General features: G+C 49.0%; 3 protein-coding genes across 3 annotated transcripts; 2 read left to right on the top strand and 1 right to left on the bottom strand.

The window, feature by feature from the left end:
• The first annotated feature begins 4,030 nt into the window (after nucleotides 1–4,030).
• LOC149331645 (uncharacterized) lies at nucleotides 4,031–5,130 on the top strand. The gene is made up of 2 exons (XM_089556795.1): nucleotides 4,031–4,312; nucleotides 4,504–5,130. The coding sequence occupies exons 1-2, from the start codon at nucleotides 4,081–4,083 to the stop codon at nucleotides 5,013–5,015; spliced, it is 744 nt and encodes a 247-aa protein (XP_089412921.1). The 5' UTR covers nucleotides 4,031–4,080; the 3' UTR covers nucleotides 5,016–5,130.
• Nucleotides 5,037–9,644, top strand: LOC149331644 (uncharacterized; the record flags this gene model as incomplete). Its single annotated transcript, XM_089557388.1, has 1 exon — nucleotides 5,037–9,644. A coding segment is annotated over one exon (1,065 nt), but the record flags the coding sequence as incomplete, so codon positions are not given.
• Nucleotides 8,456–12,023, bottom strand: LOC149331643 (uncharacterized). Its single transcript, XM_089556794.1, has 2 exons — nucleotides 11,601–12,023; nucleotides 8,456–10,815 (listed from the first exon to the last, which is right to left on the bottom strand). The coding sequence occupies exons 1-2, from the start codon at nucleotides 11,934–11,936 to the stop codon at nucleotides 9,343–9,345; spliced, it is 1,809 nt and encodes a 602-aa protein (XP_089412920.1). The 5' UTR covers nucleotides 11,937–12,023; the 3' UTR covers nucleotides 8,456–9,342.
• Between the last annotated feature and the right edge of the window lie 1,563 nt (nucleotides 12,024–13,586).

Genomic DNA, 13,586 nt, shown 5'->3' with positions numbered 1-13,586 from the left:
CTGGCATGCGCAGGCTAGCACGGAGGACATACATCAATCATGTGAGCGTCGCAGTCACTTGAAGATCTTGGATATGGTCCGGATTGTGGCTGTTGTCTGGGTCAGCCGTAAGCGTTGCACATTGATAGTGCGGCAACGTCTCTGACAGGGAGTGGTGACCAATTGACAGAGTCAGTAGGTGACGCCGGGCTCCCTTGATTTAGCGCGGTTGTTGGAAAAGGCGGACAAGCTGCGGTGGCGCTTGGGGCCTAGCAGACCATAGCACTAGCTGGTAATATTCTGACACGTCCGGAAAGGTTTTGGACACAGTTCCTGGCGCCCGCAAATACTTTCGGGGGCACTGTTTCGCAAGCAGCCGCACGCTAAAAAGAAACATTTAAGCCAATACCTATTACTATACAGCGGAATTCTCCTGGCAATAAACGAGCAGCCATTTAAACGTAAAATGCTTCTATTTTCCATTGCATCTGATGTACTACGTGCAGCTTACGGAAAGCCATTTTGTATTTCACTTCTTATCCATGGGATCAGGCACATAAAAAATTACTTAACAATTGCCGTTAACCTAGTGATAAAATAGTAATTTATAGAGTTTCTAACGATTACAGCTAGTCTGCAGGTGTTTACTGGAAACTCTGAAACTGTCGTTTTGTGGAAGCTGAGTCAATTGTAGTCAAAAATCTGAATTAACGTGTATTCGTGCCTTCCTCTCTCTCGTCACTTTTTGCGCGCTGAAATGTCGGCACTCCTGCGCCGGCTGCGAAGCGCACGAGGGGATGGGGCGGAGCATCCTGCCGCGGCCATGGGAGCTGAGTGACGTCAGAAAGAGACGCCACGGTGAACCAATCACAGCACTTCGCTGCGACGCAACAAAAGCTGCGTGACGCATTGCGCACGGATTCGGGCGAAAGCTCTGCTCCACAGGTCGCTACGAGGCGTGGAAGGGAGAGTTTTAAAATATACACTGTAAATGATTGGCTCGTTTTTGAGGTCCTCTATGCGGCAGACCATTCGGTAGCCTGTACTCTGCATAATACAAGCGCATTATAGGCAACCTCGAGCGCGCTTTTCAGAGACTCTTTAATCCAATTTACCGCGCCTTCAAGGCAGTCAGGGTGGAATAGAAACTTTTATATTGCAATTAAGCGGTTCCGTAAAGCATTTCTTCCATTTGTTTACCCGAAATTGGGTGGCAAACCGTTATCTACTTCACCTGTCGCTCTGCACCGTTTGGCGGAAGAAGCGCCATATCACCAACACAGCTTCAACCGCGTTGTCGCCACCGTATGTGTACGATTACGGGTATTGAATTGAAACTCGGGACCCATGGGTGTTAAAAAATTCCAACAAACATGCGCGTTACCCACAGTGTCTTTAAAGGTTATTCATTTATTTTATTTAAAAAGTTGGGAGACAACTATTCTCTCACTCTGTGCCTGCCTATAGTGGCATAGCCTGCGTGCGTGAACGGCGCTCACGCAGTCCCAATAATCTTTTTTTTTTAATGTTGGAAGTCGAATTTTGAGCCCTCTGAAAACTAACGGGCAATGGGAAGTCTCTGAAAGGCACACTTTGGACAAATAAATGTTGGCTTGTAGTTAAGGGGTATGATGTTCTTATCACAAATAGACCACTGACACCACAGACCAAAAAAAAAACAGCCTGGTAAAGGAGGCCAACCTTCAGCAAACCTGCTGTCACAGTATAAGGCCTGATTCTCACAGCCGGTCCCCTCTCTGGCGCGGCGGCTACGCAGCCGGGAACCGCGGCCGCAACGGAACGGATTTGTGTTCTAATCGAAAGGGGCGCCGGACTCCGGCAAACCAGTTTGGGCGGGCGCTCGCTGCTCCCACGTCACTCTACGTCGGTGCTTTTTTTTTTCTTCCGCGCGAAAAAAAAAAAAAACCCTGCTCGGCGGTGTCCGAAGGACATGCCGAAGTAGCGATGAAAGTCGTCTGCTGTCTGCTTGCGCTTTGGTTCGCTTGGCTCTTATCGCAGAAAAAAAAAACGATGCGGTCTCGGAAGCGGTGGAAAAAGTTCGGAGTTAGTTTATTAACTCTACGCAACTCTCCTGTTTTTGCAACGAAACACCACGCGTACAGCACCAAAACAAATATATATATATGAGTATAGCAAGCTACTTTTAAAGCCGCTGCAGAAATGAGTGCTGCACTCGCAGTATTCAGGCCGATATGCACGAAATTGAACATATGTAGGGTGGTAATGAACTCTGTTAACAATGGCTTGAGAGATTAAGCTAGCAAAAGAATTTAAACGGCTAATAAAAACAATGAGGCCTCAAGAGCTAGCAACGGGTGAACAGAATTTTGTTTTTTTCTGCTCTTTTCGTTATCTCCGCAGTTACCTCTCTCGCCCCTTTCTCCTTTCTTCACCTGGATGGTTCCCCTTTGCATCAGCCATCCCCTTCACTTCGCTTTAAACCTGGCAACAGTTTTCGTCCCCCACTTCATTACCCTCCCGAACTTCCTCTGCTCGTCATGGCCCACGGGCCGTGTTTTTTTTTTCAAGGTTTTTTCTACCTTATGGCTCGCCTCTGAACTGTTGAGCCACATGTTCCTCACCGTTTCAACTTCCCAGGCTTTTCCTGATTTGGGGTGTCTTAGGTTTTCGAGCTTCTTCTAGCATGCAAGCGGAGTGCTGCAGTCGGCGCTGTTTGTGAACAGGCTTTTCCTTGTGGGCTAAATGTGAACGAGTGTGTTGACCCGGTATGCCGTTTTCTGTATTTCTCTGTGCGTGGAGTGAACCTCAGTTGTTAGCCACAGTGTGGCTGGCTGGTGTTCGGTGATAGCGCGAAAGCTCTAAAGTCGGAACATCAGCGGTTCAAAAAAAAAAAAAACGGGCGTGCGCAGAGACGCCACCGGACAGAACGAATACCGCTAGCGGTATTGAGGCAACAAACACGCAAGGCTATTTCGCGTCAAAAAAAAAAAAAAAATGATTGCTTTCCAAAAAAAAAAAAACATGGATGCCAGGAAGTTCTCTTGGAAAAGGTTTTGGTGCTGTCTTTTCATTCTTCTGACTGATTTCTTGAAAAAAGTGTCAATTTAAAAGTTGTAGGTCACTGACAAACGGCCGGCTAGAGTGCTCGCAACAAGGTATCGTCCGAGTAGTTTTTTCTTAAAGCTCTAAAAGATAGCGCATGAAAATCAAATACATAACTGTGGTGATGCTTGAGCGCCCCAGAAAAAAAAATTATCGTATATCCCACGCCTAGTGAAAACATAATGTTCATTCGGAGACCCGTTTTGGCTCGAACACCTCGTATATTGCCATATGAAATAAAACTGTCATCCGCTCTCTGCTCCTCGACAGCGGGCGCTTTTCGGGGCGCAAGGCACGTGCATCTCCCGACGGAGAGTAAAAAAATGAGGAGGCTTTTAAGCATGAAATGCTTTTAGCTCCCGTTGTCGACATTGTGGTGACGTCACGCCGAGACCGAGAGCCACCATCCGGGCACTGGTTTCCACTCATCCGGGCTCTGAAACGAGAACATCCGGGCACCCTACGAGACTTAACGAGATTCAACGAGACTCTCTAAGCCCTCCTACGGGCCGGCATACAAGCGCCGGTTGCTCTCCAAACGAGTCACAAAAAATAACTGCTGCCAGTGTGTTCTCAATGTTTATCAAGGTATCAGTCGAGCTGTGCATTTGATAATGCACGGAATTATAATTTCCGATTTCTAATAACGCATGGAAAAAGCATAAACATGCCACAATACACTTCGTTGTCATACGTGATCTGTTAGGGGCTTTGAGTGAAGGCCGCTTAGAGAAGGAGGGCGAGAAGGGCTTTCGGCGGAAAACTTTCGCTCCCTCCCCAAGGATTGAGCTGCGGTCCCACACTCACGCATGAAAAAGACCGGCCACTTGGCCTTCAAGCCCTTTCCCCCTCTGGCAGGCAGATGTATACACGCTCGCGGAGTATACATAGTTTGCACGGACGTCACCGGATGCCATTCACAGGGCCTTCTGGGATACGTGGACGCCATATTGGGGTGTACGCCGACGCAGGCAGCCGTGTGATTCCCTCGTCGCTGCGAATTTGTAGACCGTCAGCATGCCGAATTGTGCTGTAGTTGGCTGCGGCAGCAGAAGCAAGACCTTACGAAGGCCAGGTAGTGCAGAGCCACCCCCAGGGATGTTCCTGTTGCCGAAAATTATTTCATGGCAGTGCCAGCGCACACAGACGCTGTCCGAAAAGCGCCGGAACGCCTGGCTGGCGCGTTTGAACCGCAAGGATTTGAAAAACCTCGCCAACGTTCGTGTATGCGGTCGTCACTTTATTACAGGTAAGAAAATACGAGAGCGTGTGCGGAAATTAAGTAGAACTAGTAACTCTTTGAAATCATTGCTCCCAAGCGAACTTTTCCCTCTAGTTTAGTGCTGCCGCACTTGATTGCGCCGGCGGTGCCGCATTAGCTCATTTTGGAATGCCGCGACATTGATTGCGATCAAATCATGAATGTATGGTTGCTTTCAGGCAAACCATCAAGTCTCATGGACGAGACTAATCCCGACTGGGCGCCGAGCTTAGAGCTTGGTTACAGCAGCAAGCTGCGCGTAGCGGAGGCGAGCGCCCGGTACGAGCGCGCCAAGCAACGCGCAGCGATGAGTGTGGTCGCACCCGCAGCAGTGGCCGCCGCCGTCCTCCAGCTGGACGACGAGCTTCAAGCTGACGACACTATGCAGCACGATGGTGCAACGCATCCTGAGCCGCATCGCGTCGTAGCGGCCGACTGCGAACACGACCAACGCGCAGCGATGAGAGTGGTCGCACCCGCAGCAGTCGCCGCCGCCCTCCCGTTGGACGACGAGCTTCGGGGTGATGTGTCCGTGCCGGACGACGCCATGCAGCACGATGGTGCAGCCCAACCTGCGCCGCATCACGCCGTAGCGGCCGACTGCGCACACGACCAAGCTGTCGTTCCAGGCTGTGCATTAGACTTGAAGCTAACCAGAGGTAGGCTTGTTACTCTCTCCCTGCAGATATGACTGCTTTTTTACTTGGGCCGAAATTTGCTTAACTTAGGCGATCACATTTCTCTTTATTTTCATATCATTCCAGAAACTGCTGTTCAAACAGAGCTGACGAAACACCAGCTAGAGGCTCTGGAGGCCGACAACCAGCGTCTGACATCAGAGCTTCAAATCTTGAAGAACAAGAGCGCAGCCATCTCCGAGGCATCACTGCGTCAAGATGCACGAAAAGTTGCATTTTATACAGGATTGCCAAATTTTGTTACTCTTCGGGCAGTTTTTGAATTGGTTGAAGTTTCTGTTAAGCACACTCAACAGAATGGCTTAGAAAAATTTATTGAATTTGTTATTTTTATGATGAAGTTGAAATGCAGCTTTCCCTTGCAGGATCTTGCATACAGATTTGGAGTTTCATGCTCGACTGTGAGCCGCATATTTGAAAAATGGCTGCATGGGGCATTCTGGCGGTTGAGGTCGCAAATTGCATGGCCGTCACGGCAGCTACTGCAGAGTACGATGCCACAGGCATTTTATGATTCTTTTGGGAGCAAAGTAGCCATCATTATTGACTGCTTTGAAGTGAAGATTGAACGGCCATCTGCACTTGAGCCTAGGAGTGAGACTTGGTCACAGTACAAGGGCAGCAACACTGCGAAATACCTGGTAGGGATTGCTCCACAAGGTGCAATTACTTTCATTTCTGAAGGCTGGGGTGGAAGGGTCTCTGACAAACACATAACCGAAAACTGCGGCATTCTCGACAATTTAACTCAAGGAGATGTTGTTCTTGCAGACAGAGGATTTGACATTGCAGACATATTAGGTTTGTACTGTGCAAAACTACACATACCTGCTTTCACAAAGGGCAAGAAGCAGCTCTCAGCCATGGAAGTCGAAAACACTCGAAGGCTGGCGAATGTTCGCATTCATGTCGAGCGTGTGATAGGATTAGTTCGCAACAAATTTGTAATCTTGAAGGATATTCAGCCAATTAACTTCGTGACAGCCAGGCATGCAGATAAGTTCACACCACTAGACAAGATAGTAGCAGTCTGCTGTGCTCTCACAAACTTGTGTCCGTCTGTGGTCCCCTCTAATTGAAAAGTCCAGGTTTTGATCGGGCATAACAGGTCAGTGCAGTAGCAAAACTTTGGAACATGCTGCTTTATCCTGTGTACAGAAATGTACAATGTAAAGAGGTTTTTTTTTTGTCTCATGAAGGCAAAAATGGCTGCTTTTTGGATAGGTTTCAGTGAGTGGAGTTGGGGCCATGGTCATCAGCCAGACTATGCTTACTGCAGCACTAAGCCCTCCCATATTTCTCCAGAACAGCAGCTTGGGCTTGTTGGTGATTCATCTTCAAGTAACAGGTTCTTTAACATGCACTGACATCGCAATGTATGCGGGCCTCTAGAATTCTGACTCCACTGAAATGCGACCGCCAAGGCTGGAACTGACCATGCATATTTTGGGTCAGCAGCGGAGTGCCGCAACCACTGAGCTACCATGGCGGCCGATGTCATAACCTAAGCTGTGCGGTGATTCTTCAAAAGGGATGATAATTGGGGCATCACCCGCTCTTCGTGGAAGCCTCTTATTTATTATGACGCAATCATTATCTGTGCATTGCTACGTTAATCATAAACTCTTATTTTAAGGCGGAAGCCTTTAATGCCTCATCGTTGTAAGCAGCAGTTGTCGAGAGAAATGTCACGCTTTTCAATTGGTCGAAATGGTCGTGACGTCACAGTGCACAAATTTCAAACGGGGCCAGTGGTACTTTGACTGCAACCATGCAACCAATTAAAGGGATGGTATAGTGATGCTCCAAGTAGGTGGGGCTGAGTTTAGTTAATTAATTCACCTAATTTACTTTTCTAGTCAGAGCAGAGAAATAAATAAAAACGAGTAGGAAATGGGTCGAGTTGGGGAATCGAACCAAGCTCTCCGGAGGGCGAGACGAGCACGCTAACCACTCTGCCATGCTACCTCGATGGTTGGGAATGAACAAAGGCGCGTCTAGTGAATACGGTGTCTTCGGTCACTCCAATCTTCCTCCCTTCCCTCACGGCGAGGTTCAGGTGTCCACCGAGATATGCGAGACAGATACATTAAACCAAGTTACCGAGGAGCAAGGCGTAGAGCCGAACGGGCGATGGTGTTCTGTGGACACCCTGGCAGCGTTGCAAGGCGCTGTCGCGTTCCACTCTTAGAGGCGAAGCTTAACATCTTAACCACACATCAGTGACACAAGCAGCAAGACCGCGCTTAAGGCTTTCGCCTCACCGCACGTTAGGTCAACAAAGTGTCCCCCTGAATTTTTATGGGCCCTTGTACTGTGACCAAGCTGTTATCCCTTTCAGATGCAGTGTACACAATTACGCACTTAACACAAATTAGACTCTGTGTACTGCACTTGGTCATTTCCTTGTTTCAAACTAAACACTGCTCTTAATGTCGGAGATGGGTTTCTTTTCATCAGCTGGCATAATTTACAACAACTTTTTATCACTGGTTTCAATAGAATCATGAAAGCAAGGGTTGTCACCTGCAATGTTTTTTTTTTTTGCAAATCCTGATGTGTGTGTCAATCATGCTTTGAACAGGAAACAGAATGTAGTATGTGCTGTGGCAGACTATCAGCCGCTTTTTTTGCATTACAAGGATAGTTCTTTCTTGAGGCCTCTGTGAACTATTTAAGAGGGCATATCTCCCTTGTACAGAAGTGGCGAGTGAGAGTTATGAATAAGAGCAGCTGCACTCTCCTCGTGACCTTACACAAACATTTGTGCAAGTCTATGAAGCCCTTCAGTTATGTTCCTGTACACACAGAACATATGGCACTGTCGTGCATTGGCAGAGCGTTTCTAGTACTTAATAGCAGCTATTTTTACTTTGTGCAAATTTATTTCAGTGACTTTAGCTTTTTGCAGCTGTGGGCTGCAATTTCATTTAATCAGTGAACTTTTGCTTTTAATGCAGTTTATTGGTTTGTTGCCTGCTTTTCTGAATCTGCTGAGCTTGCTTCTGTAACAATGGTTGAATTGACTGTTTGCTTCTGGGGTTGATAGTGCCAAGTTTTCGAACACTGAAGAATTTTTACTGTAATTTTGTTTTAATGTACATTTTCTTCAGATGCCAGGATGCGTCATCTATTTTTTTGGTGTCTGAAATACACTGTATGCGATCATTTCTATGTCACTGCCCCATGTTGCATTTCCTCATATGTAACTGAGGATTCTCAACTTTTTTTCGTGCCAGTGTGTATCATGTAACCACAAGTTTTTGAAATTACCAAGGATGTACATGCTAATTCTGTATGTGTGCGACTTGGTTCTGTTCTCGCAATAGAAAATATGTAGTGAAGGTAATCTTTTTCAAGGGCAAAAATGCTGCTGTGGCTGTCGGTCAGAAAATTTTCAGAGCTGAGAAAGCTCCCCACACGCACGCCAGAGTTGGGGCATGATTGTATTTTATTCTATCTGCTGCCACTGTTGACCTGTACAGTCAGGTTGCATTAAGCTCTTCGTGGCCTTATGCACGACATCACGTCAGGCCTTTTAGGAGTTAGTGGTCTTCCACTCACTGCTGTAGTTCACACAATTTCATTTTCTTGCCTTGGTGATGTCATCTAACCATCCCATCCTTTACTGGCCCCTTCTTCTGCCTTCAATCTCTCCCTGCAACAGGGTCTTTCCAGCAGCTCTTGTCTTCTCATTAAGTGGCCACAGTAACTGAGCTTTAACTTCAGGATTAGACCTTCCAGTTAGCAGTTAAGGTTTATTTCCGCAGGTACACTCCTTTAGCCTTCTGTGAAAGTCAGTACTGTTTCCTTGGCAAAAAATACTGGAGTGGGTCACTGCATTCTCTAGTGGACCACATTTTGTCAGAACTCTCTGCCATGACCTGTCTGTCTTGGGTGGCCCTGCACAGCATAGCTCATGGCTTCATTGAGTTGCGCAAGCCCCTTCGCCACGACAAGGCAGTGATCCATAAAGGGGGCTGTTGAGTACTTGAGCTACTCAACTATTGGTATTTAGTTGCCGCGATGGCTCAGTGGTTAGGGCGCTCAACTGCTGAATCGAAGGACACAGGTTCAACCTTGGCCCAATGGTCGCCTTCCGATTGAGGTGAAATGCCAGAGATTGAGTTTTCTGCGATGTCAGTGCACGTTTAAGAACCAGATGTGGTTGAAATTTCTGGAGCCCTCCATTATGGCATCCCTCATTGCCTGAGTTCTTTTGGAACGATAAGCCCCACTAAACCAAACCTTGACTATGCACTTCAATAATGTATATATTTTGCATGGCTGTCCTCTTGGAGCTCAGTAAGTCTGCCCCAGTCACTGCGTCGCACCGATAGATGACTGGCTGCAGTCTTCACAGAACCACTTCTTCTGCTTAGGGGCTCTATTAATCCCAAGGCAAGAGAAGTGAAACCATCCATACTTGCAGTCGTTGCCGTCGCAAGCAAGCATTTTGCCAGTGTCGGGGCCTTGGCAGTAGCAGAACAAATCTTTGTTGCTGTGCCTTGTGGTGGGTTTTTTCGTGAAGTATCCAGCAAATAGCTCAGGCAAAACAACACGCACAAAAAAGTCTGCCGCAGTTGCCACGAACTTCTCAATAAAAGATTCATCTCTCTGAACCCTCTCGATATGCATTGATGTTGGCGTCCACACGACAAAGTCACAGTAATCCACGTTGCACACTGCCATTTGTGTTTGCACTTGGAAAAAATAAGCATGGGTCCTCTTCAATGTTACACGCCCATCAATGCTTTCTAGGCAGAACTGCGGGTGCTGCTCTGCTCCAAATAATCCTTTTTGGGCTAAAGTGTAGGGGCACTTGACTTCAACGGTGCCCTTGCCACAGCAACTGCAGTTGGCTATAGCGTCTGGACTTGCGGCAATGTGTGGGTACTTCGCACTCAGAAATAGTCCTGCTTTTGCATGTGTGAAGTTGGTATGCTTCTTTACCATTTCTTCTGCATAACTGCCTACAGCATCCTTTTCATGTTGCTTCCCCCATTCTGTGGCTGCGTTGGAGAATTTTTGCTGCTCAGGATAACACACCTGCTTCAGCACCGACATTGCAGGGTTATTGATGCTGGTAGCGCACACACTTTTCATCACAGATGCTGTGATGCGGCCCGCACGATGCGTGTACCATTTTGCACAGTTTGCTTGGTCTCTCGTGCTCTCTTCAACAAAGTTTACCATTTCCTGCGTTATGACAAAAGCTGTCATGAATTTCTTTGCGCGCTGAGTGAGGTGATGTAGGTCTTCTGCTCGCGCTTCTTCACAGAAGAGGCCACGAAGAGGCTTTGGCTCTCTAGTCTGGGGAGGCCGGAACATTCCATTGTACTGCGGATGCAGTGCAAAAATCACCGACTTTATCCCTGAAGCAGCTATTTTGGCATACAAGGCATTGCACTCTTGCACGGTTGGAGCAGGTGGCACGGGCAGTGATGACTGACCAGAGCATGTCGTTGCACCCTGGACATTAGGGTCAACATTTTCTGCGTGATCCATCCTTTTTTTTCTTGCTTGGGATGACGTAAAATCTATGTCCCGCAGCCTCTTAAATGCCGCTCCTGGCTTGTGTGCAGGAAGCCACAGATTGTTTTTTTCTGTGCACGTTTGGGAATCTCTGAGGCGTACTGCTGTCTCCACCGCAAACAACGCGGCACCAACGTGTGAGCAGGCTTCACCTGCTCCTGCCATGCAGGTGCAGTGTGCCGTGATGATGCTTCCGTCACTGTTGGCCAGAATCCATGCCTTGAGAGGTGCATCTCGCAGCCGCTGGGAATGATTGACCTGAAAATAAAAAATGCCAGTTAGAAAACAAAGTTGTGCTGTACTGTGTTGGATGTGGAAGCTTTCACTTCTGCTCAAATTTACAATTTATGCTTCTATTCCAAGTTGACACCAGCCAAAGCAGGCTCTGCCTAAACACTGCTTTTGCGAGCACACAGCTCAATGCAGCGTAAATGCAGGACACGAGACACCATCAAACGCCCAAGGACCGCGGCCACGCGATCTCAGATGCAGCGACCTCGTTTTGATCTAGTCGAAATGTAAAACTGCTTCTGTGCCGCCGCCCGCAGACTTAACACGAACGCTCGAGAGCGTGGATTGACATTAACGTTGCTGGCTGACGGCCGGTGGGTCTTAGAACATTTTTTCTTTCTTTTTTGTGGCTGCAGGCCATGAGCTAACGTCAAACGATGTGAACACGCCGAGCAGCACGGTCGTGTACCCACCGGCCAGCGCTCAGCGGCGATAATGTCTGTCGAAGTTACGCGTTCAAACTTTCGCGTAAGCCTGCGGAAGGCGGATCGGTTTCGGTACACTATGAAGAACCACAGGGCACTACTGAATCGACCAGATTGAAAAATGCAGCGTGCACAGGTTGATAAACGCCGGTGTCTTGAAAAGCGAACAGCGCCTGCACCCTGCAGATTCATCTACACGTTTTGCAACCGCACAACCAAAGATTGTAGCTTTAGCGCGTGCTCTACCGCATGCAGGACAGAGGAGACGACCGTGCTTTAGCTTATAAAAACGCGTACGAAGAAATGGAAGTTTTGTTGCGCACTCACCTCGCTCAACAAGACGATACGTTTTGAAGGCAGTTGTTTGGCCAACAGACTCTTCACCCAACCACTCGTAAAGTAGTTGTGTGCGTCAAGCGATTTGTAGGCTTTCATCTGCTGCATCGACACGTAGCTTGTCGACAAAACAAGGTAGTTCACTATGTCCATGTTCGTTGTCGGTGGCAGCAGCTCGGCATCAGCGGTTGCATCTGTTCCGACGTGCAGCTGGTACGGATCAATGCCATCGCACATAGCTATCTTTGACTCGTAGCGAGCCCGTGTGGGGCCCACAAGCTGCTCAAAGAACGATGGGCAGAACTCCTGGGCACTGATTTTTGCCATTTCACCAGCAAAACGCACCGTGTATCGCGCATACGCAGGTTCAACCACTGCGAAAGGCCGCGCGGAAGGTTAAGCGTACACCCTAAGATGGCGGCGGCGGCGGCGGTCTCTCGGATGTGTGACGTGCGACATAGGATGTGACGTCACGTGAAAACTATGTATTCGAACGCGCTGCATATACATTCTTGTCAGGCCTGCGTCTCGTCGTGTCCGCGTACGCTTCTGCATCGTCCTGGATTTCAATGCCGCCACCGTCACAGCTGCTTAAGCCGAGCAATGGAGCCTGTGTTAGGCCCGTAAACATTTCATGCTTACTCTAGTCTCGGTTACGGGAGAGGCGGATTTTTTTTTGTTTTTTCTCCCTGCCCGCGCATCGCTGCCGCCGACGCTCGCCAGCGCCATCTCTTGGTCGCAGCGAGCAAGCCGCGGGTGACGTCAAGCGAGCTCGCGCTGTGACTGGCTCGCTCTCCGTGGGGCGGGCTCCGTCGCCTCCGCTCGACGGAAACGTACAGCAGGACCCGGCGGTCCTGCCGGGTCCAGCCCCCTCCGTCGGCTGCCGGCGCGACGGACGCGACAGAGCAAGCCAAAAACCGGCTGTGAGAATGTGGCCTAACAATGCTAGCATCCCTTGAATGAGTCATGCTGCCCGTCTGCAATGACTGTGACGCGCTGTGACTGGCTCGCTCTCCGTGGGGCGGGCTCCGTCGCCTCCGCTCGACGGAAACGTACAGCAGGACCCGGCGGTCCTGCCGGGTCCAGCCCCCTCCGTCGGCTGCCGGCGCGACGGACGCGACAGAGCAAGCCAAAAACCGGCTGTGAGAATGTGGCCTAACAATGCTAGCATCCCTTGAATGAGTCATGCTGCCCGTCTGCAATGCCTTAGAAGGACTTCAAAAGAATGCCTGAGGGGGACGATCGGATTTAAAAGAAATGCCTCCTTGTGCTCCTGTCTCGATTCCTGAATACCCTTCGCTCCCCTTTGCTCCTTTACGTGAGTCCCTGCGCAGACACGAGCAGGATAGCATTAACCACCGTGTACGGCTAAAGGCGGCTCTTCCGCAGCCCGCGTCCCGCAATGCCTGCCGGGATTGCACCCTTGCAAACCGCCGATTTTCCGTGTGCGAGTCGCCGCAACGAAAAACTGACCCGGTAGGGTGCGCTTCCTGTGATCGAGGACCGCATGTGCGCACCGGTGCAGTTCATCGAGGATGGATGGTGCACACCAACGCGCCCCGGTGCGCACCATCGCGGGTGATCGAGCATGCTATCAACCAAAACCGTCTCTTCCGTGTCTGCAGTTGGCGTAGCACGAGCGCGTTGTCCCGCGGCACTTACCGCTCATCGTTGCAATCTACGTTGCAAAAACCAGCGCTTTCGATTCTCTAATCAGATGGATGGATGGAAGGTTGGAGCGTCCCCTTTGAAACGCGGTGGAGGCAGCTGCCACCATGCTCGGCTTTTTTCTTATTTATTTTTGTTTATCTGCATCGTAAATTGCTACAATTCTCCATTTTCTTCAAAAAAAATTTCCTACACTTCTAACCTTCTGTCACCTCTCTGCATTTCAGCCACCAATCTTCCAAACGCTTTTTGTTAACTTCCACCGTAGATTTCTTTGCATTATTATCGTTGTCTCTAAACCCTAGGGCC

The sequence above is a fragment of the Amblyomma mixtum genome, chromosome 8, assembly GCF_055824585.1.
Source record: "Amblyomma mixtum isolate Tamu chromosome 8, ASM5582458v1, whole genome shotgun sequence".
Classification (NCBI taxonomy): domain Eukaryota; kingdom Metazoa; phylum Arthropoda; class Arachnida; order Ixodida; family Ixodidae; genus Amblyomma; species Amblyomma mixtum.
This window is presented reverse-complemented; position numbering and strand designations above follow the sequence as displayed.